The sequence below is a fragment of the Neomonachus schauinslandi genome, chromosome 15 (assembly GCF_002201575.2).
Source record: "Neomonachus schauinslandi chromosome 15, ASM220157v2, whole genome shotgun sequence".
In the NCBI taxonomy this organism is placed as follows: domain Eukaryota; kingdom Metazoa; phylum Chordata; class Mammalia; order Carnivora; family Phocidae; genus Neomonachus; species Neomonachus schauinslandi.
The window spans coordinates 11829455-11844020 of NC_058417.1; the positions used below are offsets into that span (position 1 = coordinate 11829455).

Consider the following 14566-nt stretch of genomic DNA (forward strand, 5'->3'; position numbering starts at 1 on the left):
TGCTGGTCAGAGGGCACAAACTTCCAGTTGGAAGGCGAATAAGTTCTGGGGAATCTAATGCACAGCTTGGGGACTATAGTTAATCCCGTCTTGTATACTTGAAAGTTGCCGAGAGAGGAGATCTTAGAATTTCTCACCACACGCACACACACACACACACACACACACACACACGTTGAGTGTGTGAGGTGATGCACGCTAGTCAACCTTATTATAATCATTTTATAATATATACGTACATCAAGTCATCACATCGTATGCCTTAAACTCACCCAAAGTTCTATGTCAATTATATCTCTATAAAATGGGTAAAAAATAAAAGCACTTTGAATTTTTTTTGTAAAGAATGTCCTTCTGTAATTCTGCACGTAACTGTTTGGGGAACTGCCGTACTGTTTCCCGCAGCCGCTGTACCATTTTACCTTCCCACCTGGTGCCGGCAGCCTCCTGTTTCTCTACATCCTTGCCAGGGCTTGCTGTTACTTTTTTTTTTTGGAGGGTGGGGGAGGGGCAGAGGGAGAAGGAGAGAGAGAATCCCAAGCCGGCTCCACGCTCAGCACGGAGCTCGACGAGGGGCTCGACAAGGGGCTCCATCCCACGGCCCTGAGTTCACGACCTGAGCCGAAATCAAGAGTCAGATCCTCAACCAACTGAGCCACCCAGGCTCATGTTATTATTTTTTGATAATGGCCATCCTCAAGGGTGTGAACTGTTTTGATTTGCGTTCCCCTGAGCACTTCTTTTCATGTGCTTATTGGCCATCTGTCTATCTTCCTTTGAGAAATGTCTATTCAAGTCCTTTGCTCATTTTTCATCAGGTTGTTTGTTTGTCATCGTTGAGTTGTACAAATGGTTACGTTTTAAATGGTTCTGTGAGCCTCTACATGATATCCCAGGTTTTGCCTCTCAGCCTTCAAAGCTGAAAATATTTATTTTCTGGGCTTTGGAGAAATAGTTTGTCAACCCCTGGGCTAGTTGGTGACTGAGGTCCCTCCTAGCTCATCTAGATGCATAATTTTAGATCTTCCATATCGGGTCAGTAAAACCTTTTCTGTCAGTAAACCTTTTCTGTAAGGGCCGGATAGTAAGTATTTTTGACTCTGAGGGCCACATAATCTCTGTTGTGGCTCCCGGAGACAGCATGTCAGCGCGTAAAGAAATGCACGTGCCTCAATTCCAATAAAACGGAATTTACTAGAACAGTCGGCAGGGCCAGATTTGGCCACAGGCTGTGGTTTGCCGGCCCCTAGTCTCCATGAAAGGAAAGTCCCATTGCTGCCTTCGGATATCCAGGTCCCCCTGGTGGATGCCGTCCAGGACCCTGGGAGGGAGTGTGAGTCAGAGCAGCCTGGGGAAGGGGCAGGTGCCCTGGGCAGCCTCAGCTCTGCTCCCGATGGGCGGGCCTGGAGCAGGTCACTTGGGCTCTCTTGGTCTCCTGCCTGAAATGGAGCAGGGGTCCCTGGTCCTCTCCCACGAGGGGTCGTCCATCCTCACTGACCAGCTCTTCACCGAGCGTGTGGCTATGCAGGGGATCCCGGGCTGAGCAGACACGGCCCTGCCTCGGGCGACATTTTATAGCAACCTGGATGGGGCGGTGACATGGTCAGACCTCCATGCTCCCCTCGGGGGCCAGTAGCAAGTGGGTAAAGGAGGGGCCCCTCTGCCTGGATTAGGCACTTCTCCTGCACAGGATGCCGGCAGGAGGCAAAACGCCAGAGGGCCCCGGGTCCCTGGTCCCCTGACGGGGGAGCTCCCTGGCTCATTCTTGCATCCGGGGCCTGGGGAGAGCTGGGAAGAAGACCCCCATGCCCAGCTTCTTATAGCTGGTAGCTCCTCCGCTCTTCCTCCTCCCCGGCTTGCTGCTCTTGGTGTTGGCCTGGCCTGGTGTCTGCCTTCCGGCCCATGACTTTTCTCCGGGTTGGACCAGCCACCCCAGGAAGTTTCTGGGGCGAGAGGGAAGATTGCTCGCAGGCAGGACTGTTTTCTCTGCTCACCTTCCCGAGCAGCAGGCACTTTCCCTCCTCTCCCGGCCTTCTCCCACTTGTCCCTCCCTCTGCTGCATTGAGTGAGGGTGGGTGGGTGCGGCTTCTAGAAGGGCTTGTGAGAATCCTGGCAAGACCAGTCTTGCCAGACCAACTGGCAAGACCTACTGCCTGTAGTCTTCTGCCTCCTCCCCCCGCCTCATATTTTCCCCGAGCAGCCTTTCTCATACATGCCTTCATTTGATTCCTAGAGGTGTGTTTTCTTTTTCTTTTGTGGCAAAATATACATAACAGGAAATTCACCATTTAGCCATTTCTCTAAAATGGGTCAGTGACATTTAGAACACTTGCAACGTTGTGCAGCCCCTTGTGTCTAATTCCAGAACTTTTTTACCCCAGACGAAAACCCTGTATCCATTAAGCACATGCTACCCCCGCCCCCATCCCTGGGCACTGGAAAATCCGAATTTGCTTTCTGTCCCTATGGATTTGCCTGTTCTGGACATTCCCAGTGTGTGTCTGTTCTCTCTCTGTAAGCCACAACTTCCGTGGTGGGTGGGGGGCAGCAGTTGGGGTGGTGGGCCGTGCAGACAACTGAATGGAGCGCAGATCATGTGCCTGTTCAAGCCCTGGGCAGGGGTGTCAGGGGAGCGCTGGGCAGCGGGTCTGCCAGGCATGAAGACAGGGGCCCGCGGTCGCGGCCGGTACGAAGGGGAAGGGACAGGGCCAGGCGTCCGTGTCGGCTCGTCTACACCAGCCAGGCAACCAGAGGTGGTCTGGGGGCCGCCCACAGGATGCGTAGGCTCCTTATCTGGAGGCCATCAGCACGTACGTGTTTGCTCTGGCTGTGGAGCACGGAGAGGGAGGCCTGAGGGGCCCCGGGGGGGGGGGGGGCGCTCTGGGGGACCCCCCCCCCTGAGCGCTGCATCCGCTGCAGAGCCAGTCTCCCGGGGTGGGTGGGGGGAGCCCGGTGGCCTGGAGCCAGCATGGCACAGTGTGGACAGCCAGGCAGAGCCCCGCCCCCATCTTCCCGTGGGGCATCACTGCCGAGGAGGGCTGTCGGAAGGGGCGGTGAGAGCCCGGCCGGAAAACGGGGTGGGGGTGGGCTCCCCCAGGCTCGAGGAATGTGGGGGGACTCTGATCCTCATCGCCGTACGCCCTTCGCTCCCAGTGTCTGCAGCGCTCCGAGGCATGTGGTCCTCCCCACAGCGTGGGGCTCGGCTTCTAGGCCAGCGGGAGAAAGGCTCTCTGACTTCTCTCTGGCCTCCAGACCCTCTTTGAAAGGTTCCTCCAGTCCATCCCCACCTGGCCACTGTAAATCTCCTTTTCGATGAGCTGTAATGACATCTGGAAATGCCCTCACCTGTGTTCGCAGGGCAGCCCACACCCAGGGGGAGGGATTCTGCGGGCCTGGGCTCTGGAGCCCCACAGAGGTCTGCCTGCCCCACAGTGGGAGGGAGATCCAGGCGGAGGGAGCAGGAAGCACGGGTGGGGTCAGCCTTAACTCTGCAGGTCCTGCGGGCATCAGGGCTTTGCCTTGGGGAAGGGACGGACCCTCTCTTGGCTGTGATGGGTTTTGGAAACACTTTGAAAAGGTGATGCGTTCATTCAATGTACAGCATCCTAGCCCTAAATTCTCACTGGGTGACGATTTTGTAGGGGGTTACATAGGTGAATATTTTTGTTTTGTTCCGTTTTAGGACATATAGGTCTATTTTAATATGGATTAGGAAAAAATAAGTCAGCCCACTGGAGGCCCATGTTCATGGATAGTTTTGCCTAGTTGGGTTGAACCATGAGGCGTGAGCTAACCTAAGCCTGAGAGGTAGAATCTCAAGTGAATCGCTGCTCAGGTTCGCCTGGATGACCTGGTGAGGACGCCTTTGAAGGACTGAGGTTTATCAGTGCCAGTCCGTTGCAGACAGACACGGGAACAGGCCTGTCGTGGGGCTGTGGGTGCCACGTGGGGCTGTGGGCACCACGCGTGGCTGAGCCGGGTGCCTGGCTCAGGTGTGGCTGTAACATCCTCTCCTCCCCTCCACCCTGGGTTCCCGGATTTCAGGGGAGCAGAGCGCAGACAGCCTCAAGTCACACTGGTGACCGAAAGCTCAATCCCAGTTTTAAAAATAGAACTCGAGACAAATGGATGAGTCTCTCCACGCCCACCCCCAGTGTGGAATCTTTCCAAAGGAAATTGCCTCCTATTACTTCATTCTATTATGGGGAGCGTGGCTCACAGAGCCACTCATCCCTCCATTAATTTTCCGTGGGGAATGGACTGTGCCTTCCTGGCTTAATGGAGGAGCTAGAACACCACAGATCACCTGACTGGGGCCGGGCCCTGCCATTCCAGGAACCCTGACGCCTGTGGGGCCAGGCGGTGCACAGGGCGTCGGAACAGAACCCCCGGGAAGGGCCTGGCCTGCCTTCTCTGCTGACCCCAGACAGCAGCCCCATCGGGCTTTGTGGCCAGTAGGAAAGTGCTTCCCCTCGGCCTCTCCCTTCCTCTCTTCCCATTGGTGAAGGCATAGAAAAGGAGCCACAGGTGGATGGAGGCCCGGGTCGAGTCTGGGGCCGTCCCCCACACTTCAGGGCCTTCTCCTCGCCATCACTGGCCCTAGATCCACCCTTTCTAAGGAATCTCCATCTGCTTCCAACCAGATGGCTTTCACTGCAAGCCTGTCCCCCTGGGAAGCTGCTTCCTGCACGCCAGAGGTCAGAGCGAGACCTTTCCCATCTTCATCTGCCGCCATGCCGTGCGCACTCAGGGTCGGGCGACTTGCGTGCTTCTTGGATGATGGGAGAGAATTCTGGCAGAGGAGCGTGCCACCGAGGCCGGCTGCTCTCTGACCCCGGATCTGGTCCCGTCGGGGCTGTGGCTGGGCTCAGCGCCCCGGCCCCAGGCGCTGGACGCTCTCCCGCTCTGCGCCCCCGCAGCAGTGACTTCCCACTCAGCGTGCACGCGCGTGTGCACACATGCACACACGCACACGTACATGCACGGGGCCAAACGACCCCAGGGCGAGGGCTCTGCCGCAGGCTGCTTGCGCCCCGGGCTCCTGTGCTGGGCTCTGTCCCCAGCCTCTGCCGGGGCTCTTCCTCTTTCTGGAATGCTCTCCCTGCCCAGCCCCTTCTCCTGGGGAATGTCTTCATCAGATCCCAGCTTAAGCCTGGCGGTGGCCTTCTGGGCCCCCGCCCCGTGTGGCCGTCGTGTTGCGCGCGGTGCTCCACCACACGGTGTCACCCTGCCTGCACACCTCTGTCCTTCCCGCTGTGCACAAGCCCCACAGGCAGAGCCTGACGTGTTCCGTGCTTACCGGAGTGGGCACAGCCATTGGCCACGGCTCCGCACAGGGCCACGTGGGCTACCGTCACTGTCACACAGAGGCAGAAACCAAGGCTCCGGGCACCCATGTCTGTCTGAACATCCATGCTGTTCTTCTGCCAGGAGCCTTTTCAGTGGGCCGCCCTGAGGGGCCCCCCAGAGCACTCGAGGCAGGTGGGTATGCTGTGCTGGCCAGAGGGTGCCCACCGTGCCTCATTTCCCTAGATTTGGGGGCCAGGGGTCGGCCCAGGCAGGGAGGAGCAGGTCCCAGAGCTATGTTGAGGGAGGTAGAGCCCAAGAGCCAGGCAGGGGGTGGGTTCCCCAGTGCACAAGAGCACGGAGGCCCGAGGATCACCCCCGCCCACCCCCTATACACATTCTCTCTCTGCTGGGTGGTCCCTTGTGCCGTGGTTGCCAAGGAGCCAGGGCCCTGCAGGTGAGCCCCGCTCTGGGTGGGGCAGCCGGCCTTGCCAGGGCCTGCACCCTACTACAGACAGTAGAGGTGGGGAGGGTGCCCCGGCCGAGTGCTGAAGCCACCTGCTCTGGGGCCTGAGCTGCTGAGTCTGCAGGGTTGAAGGTGTGCCTGGGTCACAGGGCTGCCCCGTGCGTGAGGGCCGGTGGTTTACCAGAAAGTCAGGTGAGGGCATAGAGGGGTGGGGCATGGGTGTGGGTGTGGGCAGGTACAACGGCAGGGTGTGCATGACCCTGAGCCCATCCCAGCAGCTCAGCCTGGATCTGCAGGGTGGCCCTGAGCCCGGGCCGCAGGAAGGCTGAAGGAGGTCAGTGGTGGGCGGAGAGCTGGGGGTGTGGGCAGCCTGACCGGTGGCTGGGTGTACCTTGACATGTGCTGCTGCTGGACAGGTCACCGTGCTGGCCTCTGCCCACAGGCTGAGGGTAAGGCAGTGGATGTGGGGGGGCTGCTTTTCCTCCAGTTGATGAATATGTACTATAACCCATCCTGTCTGGTGTGTGCCAGATGCCGGGGAGATACTTGAGGGAAGGAGAAGCAGCCTCTGTTCTCCCAGAGCTAAAAGTAGTTGGAGAAGAATGTTCCGGGGAGGTGGTTTTTAGCTCAATATTAGGATAGCTTTACAACAATTTGAATTTGCCAATGGAATGAATGAGTAAGGATGGTGAATTTGTTCTGCTTGAAAGAGCCTTGCAAATAGAGGTACTTTGTGATGGATGGATGGATATAGGATAGCTGATGGATGGATGCATGGCTGGATGGGTAGGTGGACAGATTGATAGGTTGATGGATGGAATGATGAGCGATGGATACATAGGGGATAGACTAATGGGTGGGTAGGTGGATGGATGGATGGGTAGATGGACAGAGGATAGATGGATGGGTAGATGGACAGAGGATAGATGGATGGGTGGATGGATGGATGGATGGATGGAGGATAGACTCATGGATGGGGAGGGGGGAGATGGTGGAGGGATGGGTGGATGGGTGGACAGAAGATAGGCTAATGGATGGGTGATAGATGGATAAAGGATAGACTCATGGATGGGTAGGCGGATGGATGGAAGAGTGGATGGATAGAGGCTAGACAGGCAGATGGCTGTGCGGGGGGGTAGGTAGACAGTGAGCTGCCCTGCTAAGACGAACCTGGTACAGAGTGAGTGCAAGCAGTTGTCCTGTGCGAGACAGAAGAGCTCCATGTCTCTTCTGAGTGTTACGATCGTGGGGAAATGGCAAGTGTGTTTGTGGTACACGCATGCACTTGCTCCCACACCCATCCTCTCCTTTGAGCGTGTCCCTCCCAGCAGTACCAGCTCCCCACTAGCGAGGCAGCGCCCGAACATGCTCCTGTGCGTTACCACGAGCCCAGCCGCTTTGCCCCCCCCGCCCCCCCCGCCGCCAGCAGCATGCCTTCCCGTCTTCGGTAGCCACTCGGAGAACCTGAACCCTCAAACCCACGAGCATGCTCACCCTGCTTTTGTCACTTGCTGGTTAACGAGGCCTTCGACGGCTTGGCCCCAAAAGGAGCTTGCTGGGGCCATTTTGGAGGTTGGGGAAGACATAGGGAGCCTCTGAGGGGCCACCTAGGATGTGGCCAGCCCAGCGCAGGGACCATGGAGGCCGTGGAAGGGGTGGGCATGCCCCAGGCTTCTGGGGGGCACTGCATCCGCCAGGGGCCTGGGATGCCACCAGCACGTGCAGCATATGCCAAGTGCAGGGGCGCACGGGCGCAGCCAGGGGCATGCATTTGTTCCTTTTGGAGCCACATTTTCCTGTGAAGTCCCGGTTGCTAACTGGACAGGAATCAGAGTTTGCAAACTGGTGGCCCCTGGGCTGGATCTGGCCCACGGCCACGCGAAGTCTAACGTGGTTGTCCTTCTTGCCTGTTTCTAATCATTAGGGGATTTTAAATACAAGTTCTGATGTCTGGCTTCTCGAAAACCAAAAACGTTAGCAGGGCCCAGGCCCCTCATTGCGGTCACTTCCCTGGTGGCACTGGGGGGCTGGCACTGCAGGGCAGCTCCCCTCAGGCAGGGCCGTGCCCTCCAGGTCCCCTGCACCCCACTGGCAGCCAACTTCGCTCGTTGGCACCGCCTGCCCGGCCCCAGCTGACACTGAGTTTGAGACCCCTGGACGGGCTGTTCTGGGGGTCCCCCGGGGGACAGAGGGTGGGAAGGGGGAGGGTAGGGCAGCCCCTGTCCATGGCAATGATCGTCTGACCCCCCCCCCCCCCCCGCCAGCTTCACACAGGCCATGCTGAGCCAGCCCAAGATGGAGAGCCTGGATAACCCCACGGCCTACCGCATGGGCCTCGTGCTCCTGGGAGTGGGCAGCACGTTTGTGCTCTCCAGCTTCTTCGCACTGGGCTTCACTGGGACCTTCCTAGGTAAGACCCCAAGGGCTGGGGGGCCACGAGCAGATGCACTCTGGGTCCAGGCGGGAGCAGGGGCTGCCTGCCTGCCCTGCCATCTGTGACATCTTCGTGGGGAGCACTGGGGGACCTGGCTGGCTCGTTGCTCTGCCCCTAAGCCTGAGGCTCCGGGCACTTTCGTCCTCCAGGCCTCTGCCTGTCCGTGGTTAGCCTGGGAAGCCGGGCTCGCCTGTGTCTCATCCAGCCGGTTGGCTGCCAGGCCAGTGGGATTGCCATTTGCTGCACTTGGGCCACAAGCCAGGGCTGGTGCGGGTCTGGTGCGGGTCTGGATCGGGTTGGCGGGGGGAAGACGCTGTCCCTGCTCTGCGTTCACCACTGCCTATGGCTCAGGTCCTCATGACATCAGCAACTTCTAGCAACTTGGAAGCCCAAGAAGGAGCGCAGCTGGGGGAGGCTGCAAAAGCAAGGCAGTCTTGGGGACAGGGACAGAAAGGAGGAGGCAGCCCACAGAAGGAGCCCAGCAGGCAGGTTACGTGGGAGGTGCCCATGCCTCTGATGGGCTGGATCAGGGGCTCCTGGGTCCTCCCCGCTCTCAGCCCCCAGCCAGCTTCGCAGACCTGGCCTCGGTTTCCTCCAGCGCCCAGGGCAGTCCCCGGAGCCCTCCCTGTCTGCCTGGGGGCCTCTCTGTCCACAGTCGCTTGGGGCCTGGGGTACTGCAGGCTGCAGAGGGAGCCGGGAGCTCGGAAGGCGCCGTGTTCACAGGCAGAGGAGACACACGGGAGCAGCGTGTGCGGGGGGCCTGAGCTGGGCCTGTCACCCACCTGCAGCAGCGGAGCCCCCAGGCGGCTTATGCCTCGTGCTCAGGCTGGAGCTTTAGGATGCCCGAGGCTCAGAGAGGGGCAGCGGGTGGGAAGGTGGGAAGAGACGTTGGGAGCTCCTGGGTCTGCCAGGTGGGAACAGGGCACTGGGGTGGGCCCGGGAGCAAACAGTAAGCTCCAGGGCAGGATGGCGGGCAGGTGGGCCGGTGGGCGGGGGGCCGGTCCGGCCAGGGCTGGAGGTCAGGTGGGGGCCACATCACACATGTCCCTGAAGGCCATGCAGGGGCCTGAGGCCTCACTCCTGGGGAGGTGGGGGCCATAGGAGGGCTTGGAAAGATGTCCCAGCAATGAGGAGGTTGCACTGGTGGGGTCGTGAGGGAGGGGCGGGGATGAGGGCGGATCAGGTGTCTGTCACGCAGAGCCGGGGACCCAGGGCCATGGAGGGAGGAGGGGCACTGTCCTGTCCTCTTCGGGTCCTCTGAAGACCAGGGTGAGTAGCCCAGCAGCCCGCAGGTGTGGCATAGATGTGGGCAGAGAGCTGGGAGGGGGCCACTGTGGGGGGTCAGGGCCGTGGCGGGGAGCCAGTCAGGGTGGGCGGCTGGTGGGAAGAAACCAGAAAAATCCCAGGCACCACAGCCTAGCACCCCGCAGGAGAAGTGGCCGACAAAGGCCGCGGGGCTCTGGATGTAGGGCACGGCGGCCGCGCCCCTCCTGTGAGTCAGCCCCAAAGCGGGTTTCTGTGCCATCCGCCTCCAGGCCCACAGCCCCTTTCCTGCCTCCTGGGAAGAAAGCCTTCCGCAGCCCCCCGCCCCCGGCGGCTCCTGTGGCCCCCGCACAACTTTGTCTCCAGACAACGGACTCCTCCCTCCCGTGGCTGCCCTACTTCTGCCTCGGATGAAGCTCTGAGGCATTTCTGGGGAGAGGAGGCTGGCAGGATGCGCCGGCGCCCTTCAGTGAGCAGCATGGAGTCCGTGGCCATGCGGGCTGCCTGGGGGCCCATGCCACGTTTTGGAGGGCTGGATGACGGGCCTGTCTGGGGTCGGCCGTGTGACGGTCACACTGTCCACTGTGACCAGCTGCTCGGGGCTGGTCGCGGGGCCAGGGCCGTAATCCCAGGGCTGACCTCCTGGGTTGGGTGGTCCAGGGCGGAGGAGCAGAACAGGCCCCCTCGTTTCCCCCTGGGGGTTGGCAGGGGGAGGCACTCACCCAGGCTACATGTTGGGTGAGAAGGAAGGATCTGGGGGCAGAAATAGTGGGGAGCAGGCAGGCCTGCTTTCTTTCTTTCTTTCTTTTTTTTTTTTTTTAAAGATTTTATGTATTTGACAGAGACAGCGAGAGAGGGAACACAGCCGGGGGGGGGGGGGGCGGGGGCGGTGGGAGAGGGAGAAGCAGGCTTCCCGCCGAGCAGGGAGCCCGACGCGGCGCTCGATCCCAGGACCCCGGGACCATGACCTGAGCCGAAGGCAGATGCTTAACGACTGAGCCACCCAGGCGTCCCAACAGGCCTGCTTTCAATAGTGGAAGGGTCTCTTGCAGGAGGTGACGTGAGCTAAGGGAGAAATGCCAAAGGAGGAAAGCTGCTGGCTGGACGGAGAGCAGGGACAAACATCCCGAGCAGAGGGAACAGCATGTGCAAAGGCAGAGGAAAGGAGCATATGGTGGGTGGGAAGGCCCTCTGAGGCGTCTGCATGCCTGTGGCTTGAGTGGGCCCAGCGCCTGGCGTGTCCCTTGATGTGGTAAAACCAGCTCCCTGGCTGGCCTGGAGCCTCCTGGAGGGCAGATCTCGTGGTGTCCCCCCCCCCCCCACCAGGGAGCCTCCCTCAGGAACTGTGTGGCCAGGCTGTGAGCCTCCAGTCCTCCCTCTCCTCGTCCACAGGCGATTACTTCGGGATCCTCAAGGAGGCAAGGGTGACCACATTCCCATTCAACGTCCTGGACAACCCCATGTACTGGGGCAGCACGGCCAATTACCTGGGTTGGGCTGTCATGTGAGTATCGGGCCTGCCCCTCGGGCTGCCGCCTGGGGAGGCGGGGGCAGCCTTCTGTCACCTGTGGGGCCGAGGCGTTCCTGGGGACTTTGCTCTCCTGGGAAACAAGGCACATCTAGACCAGGGCGTTAGCGAACTTCCTCTTGAAGGGCCGGACAGGCGAGGCTCACAGGCTGCAGGCGGAGGTCTGCAGCTCCCGAGCAGCCGTGACATGGTGGGTAAAGGAGAGGCTGTGGCCGGAGCTGGCACCGCATCATTCATGGATGCGGAAATTTGAATTTCATATACTTTGCATGTGTCATGTCATACTCTATTCATTTTTTTTTTTTAAACCACTTAAAAATGTAAAAACCATTCCAGGCCTACAGACCGTAAGCTGCCCATCGTGTACTAGAACATGAGGGCTCGTAGGCCCCCAGCGCCTCTAGGGCTCACGCTGTCCAGAGACCTCAGGCGAGGAGCCGGCCTAGGGAGCGCTGTGGGCTCTGGGGTTCAAGCCATGCGCCCCTCCAGAGCGCTTCCTGTTTGTCCATTTTGCATGTTAGGGCTCCTTCCATTGGAAGTTTTCCTGTAGGAAGTGTTTGCTTTTATTGAATACTTGAAACCACGTGCCTAGGATGTTACAGGTGCTCCCAGACTCCAGGAAGGTTATAGGACATAAAGGAATGAATCTCTAATGGTGGAATGTCAGGAGTGAGCTGTTTCCTGGAAACCCCCACCTTTCGGGGCAGCCCAGATTGGAGCACTGGGCTTTGAGTGCAAGGAGCTAGAGGGGGATCTGTGGGTCTGGCCGGGACCTCTCCCCCTGCCCCAGTCCCACTTGCAGACCAGACAGTCCCCTCGCCTGGACTTGGGCAGTGGGATCCCAGGGGGAAGGTTCCATGCCCCTAGATTGACCCACTCCACAGAGCATCTCCCCAGGGCCCACCCTGCAGCTTCTTTATTCTTCCTGCTGACCTCCTTTCCCCACCCCTGCCAGCACACCCATTGTTCTCTGCCATTCCCACCCCAATTTGGTCTTTCCAAACCCAACTGGAGTGTCCCCTCCTCCAGGAAGCCCTCCCTGACCCTTGGCTCCCCATCCCCCATACACAGGTGCCTCCTCTGTGCTCAGAGTGAGATGTGACCTCTGCCTCGGAACTGTCAGGCCATGGCTCTCAGAAACATGAGACCCTAGGGAGGCCTGGGCTCCCAGAGGCCCCCTCAGGAGGCCATCAGCCACACGGTGATGAGAGAGGGCCTCCTCTGTGGCTCAGGACGCAGCCCGGCGCTGAGAGCTTGTCAAGAGATGGGCCGTTACCTGGGCTGCAAGACGCTGTCTTCCACCAGGGGCCCCGCGGATGGGGCTTCCCGGAGCAACCGGGTGTGCTGGAGCCCTGGCGGGCCCGGGCAGCAGGATTCCTGGGGGCACGAGGCACCGGGGCCTCCTGCTCCATCCAGGTCTCACCTTCCCAGCTCCCTAGCCCCAGTGGGACACCCCGTCCCCCAGGGTGCACAGCCGGTTCGCTAGGACCTGCCCTGATGCCACCTCGGGCTCAGGGCCAGGCATGTGGGTCTCCCCATCTGCAGAAGGAGATGATCCTTTCCACACCGGGTTGTTAGCGTGTCAAGGGCTAGGGTGGGATAGCACTTGGAAAGGGCGGAGGTTTCATGTGCATGGAATGGAGAGGGGGTACCAGCTTGCCTCCCGGGCCAGGGCCCGGTGTGGGGGCATCCCAGGGGTCAGTCTTAGCGACACTGTGGCTACAGAGCCCTGGCCCCATCCTCCTGAGCGGGCTGCCGCCAGATGTGGTGGTCCAGCCTGCTGCCTGCCTCCTCCCCAGCTCCTGGGGTGCCTGACTCGTGAGTGGGGACGCTCTGCTCACTCTAGAAAACCAAACCAGGGTCAGTGAGTAAAGCTCTAGGAGGGCAGATTTCATTTCAGCCCCAGAAGGGTCTCTGTTTGGTGTTGGCATCTCCTACCTGGCCGTGGCGAGGGGCAGACAGCCCACGCTGCCCCCAGAGGATGATTCCGAACAGAGTCCACAGAATAGGGGAGGGGCCTTCGCTCTCCCTGCTGGGGTGCCCAAACAAAGGGACAGTGTGAGGTCCTGGGCCAAGGAGCGTGGACAGGGCAGAGGGTCCCCTCATGGTGCACACATGTCCTGGGGCCCCCAGCCCGAGGCTCCTGGATGCTGTGTGTCCCCATGAACCAGTTTCTGTCTCTTTTCCCGGCCATCCAGATGCCGCAGCCCAGCCCCTGTGGAGCCTCGGGGATCCGAGGGGACTAGAAAACATGGGACCAGCTGGACAGCAGGTGCCCCCAGGCTCTTCCAGCAGGGAGCCCACGAAGGGCCCACTGGACACTCCACATGCCTTTCGGGGCACTGGACCCATTTCTAGAAAACAACCTGAGGACACTGTCGGTGGAGGGCAGGTCCACTGGAACATCCTCCTTGTGCAGAAAAAAATCTGCTTGGCCACCTGGGCGGTTCTGGGAGGCCATTCTTTCCTTCCCGATTCATCTGCACGGTGTCCTGAACCGGGGAGCCGGGGACATGGGAAAGGGAGTGTGGGCCCCCCTTTGAGGACTGAGCCAGCCCGGATAGGCGGTCAGCGAGCGGCCAGAGGGTCAGGACCCGGACGGCGGGGGCCCTGGTCCGAGAGAGAAGGCCGGGCTCGGGACCTGAGAGCATCTTCCCCACAGGCACGCCAGCCCCACCGGCCTGCTGCTGACCGCGGTTGTGGCCCTCGTCTACATGGTCGCCATCCTGTACGAGGAGTGAGTAGACACCTGTCACACACAAGGAGCGCGCCCGCCGAGCGGGGCCCAACTGCCCATCACCGCCCGAGCGGCCCACGGGAAGCTTCGAGCAGGCCCAGTGGGGCCTGGGGGGCCGGGCAGCTGGTGCTGAGGGAGCCCGGGCCTCCTGCCCCCTGCGGACACCCCCTCCGACCACGCTCCGGCGGGGGGCAGGCCTGGGGTGGTGGCATCACTCCCGAGCTCTGCTGACCGGAGCCTCTCTCCCTGTCTGCAGGCCCTTCACCACGCAGATCTACCAGCAGAAAGCCTCCCCGTCCCACAAGAGGAGCTGACCGGGCCTTCGGCCACGTCGCGGAGCGTCTGTCGCCTCCGGCCTGCCCCGAGTGCCAAGCCCTGCAGCGGGGAGACGGGCCCCGGCCGCTGCTCGGTGTTGGCGCCCGGCGAGGGCCACTCCAGTGCCTTGGAAACCTCTGCCTTGGGGGCCCTGGACATGCTGTCGTCTGGCCACTGAGTCCCCCTGCCCTGCAGCCCTCAGTACATCCTAACTCACCAATAAAGGCACCCTGACACTGGCATCCCCTCCGGCTCTCTGTCTGGCGGGGGCGGGGGGGGCAAGGGGAGGGAGTTTGGGGCTGCGGGAGTAGGGCATTCCCTGAGGGCTCCAGGCCAGGCTGGTGCGGCCCTCCTTCTCGCTGAAGCCTGTCAGCCCTGAGCTGGGCACCACCATCCACACACGGCAGGGAAGGGACTTGCCTGGATGTTTGGGCTTCCTGTGCTGCCGGCCTCACCCCTGCCCCAGTACCCCTTCTTCTGTCCCTTTCATTTGGGGAGCCAGCCCAGGCTCAGGGTGGGGGTATCATCATACCACCC

The 14566-nt window shown here is 60.6% G+C and overlaps 1 protein-coding gene across 5 annotated transcripts in view; it reads left to right on the forward strand.

Moving 5' to 3' along the window:
• Window positions 1-14264, forward strand: part of PEMT (phosphatidylethanolamine N-methyltransferase) — a 99400-nt gene extending 85136 nt beyond the window's left edge. For 4 of the 5 annotated variants that reach the window (XM_021694605.2, XM_021694604.2, XM_021694608.2 and 1 more), the window contains 4 exons: window positions 8017-8162; window positions 10842-10953; window positions 13640-13714; window positions 13971-14264. In XM_021694605.2, coding sequence (XP_021550280.1) covers window positions 8017-8162; window positions 10842-10953; window positions 13640-13714; window positions 13971-14028 — 391 coding nt within the window. In that variant the 3' untranslated portion in view covers window positions 14029-14264. Of the gene's footprint in view, window positions 1-8016; window positions 8163-10841; window positions 10954-12048; window positions 12158-13639; window positions 13715-13970 lie in introns of those variants that run through there. The other variant, XM_021694607.1, reaches the window with a different exon arrangement.
• Window positions 14265-14566: the final 302 nt, after the last annotated feature.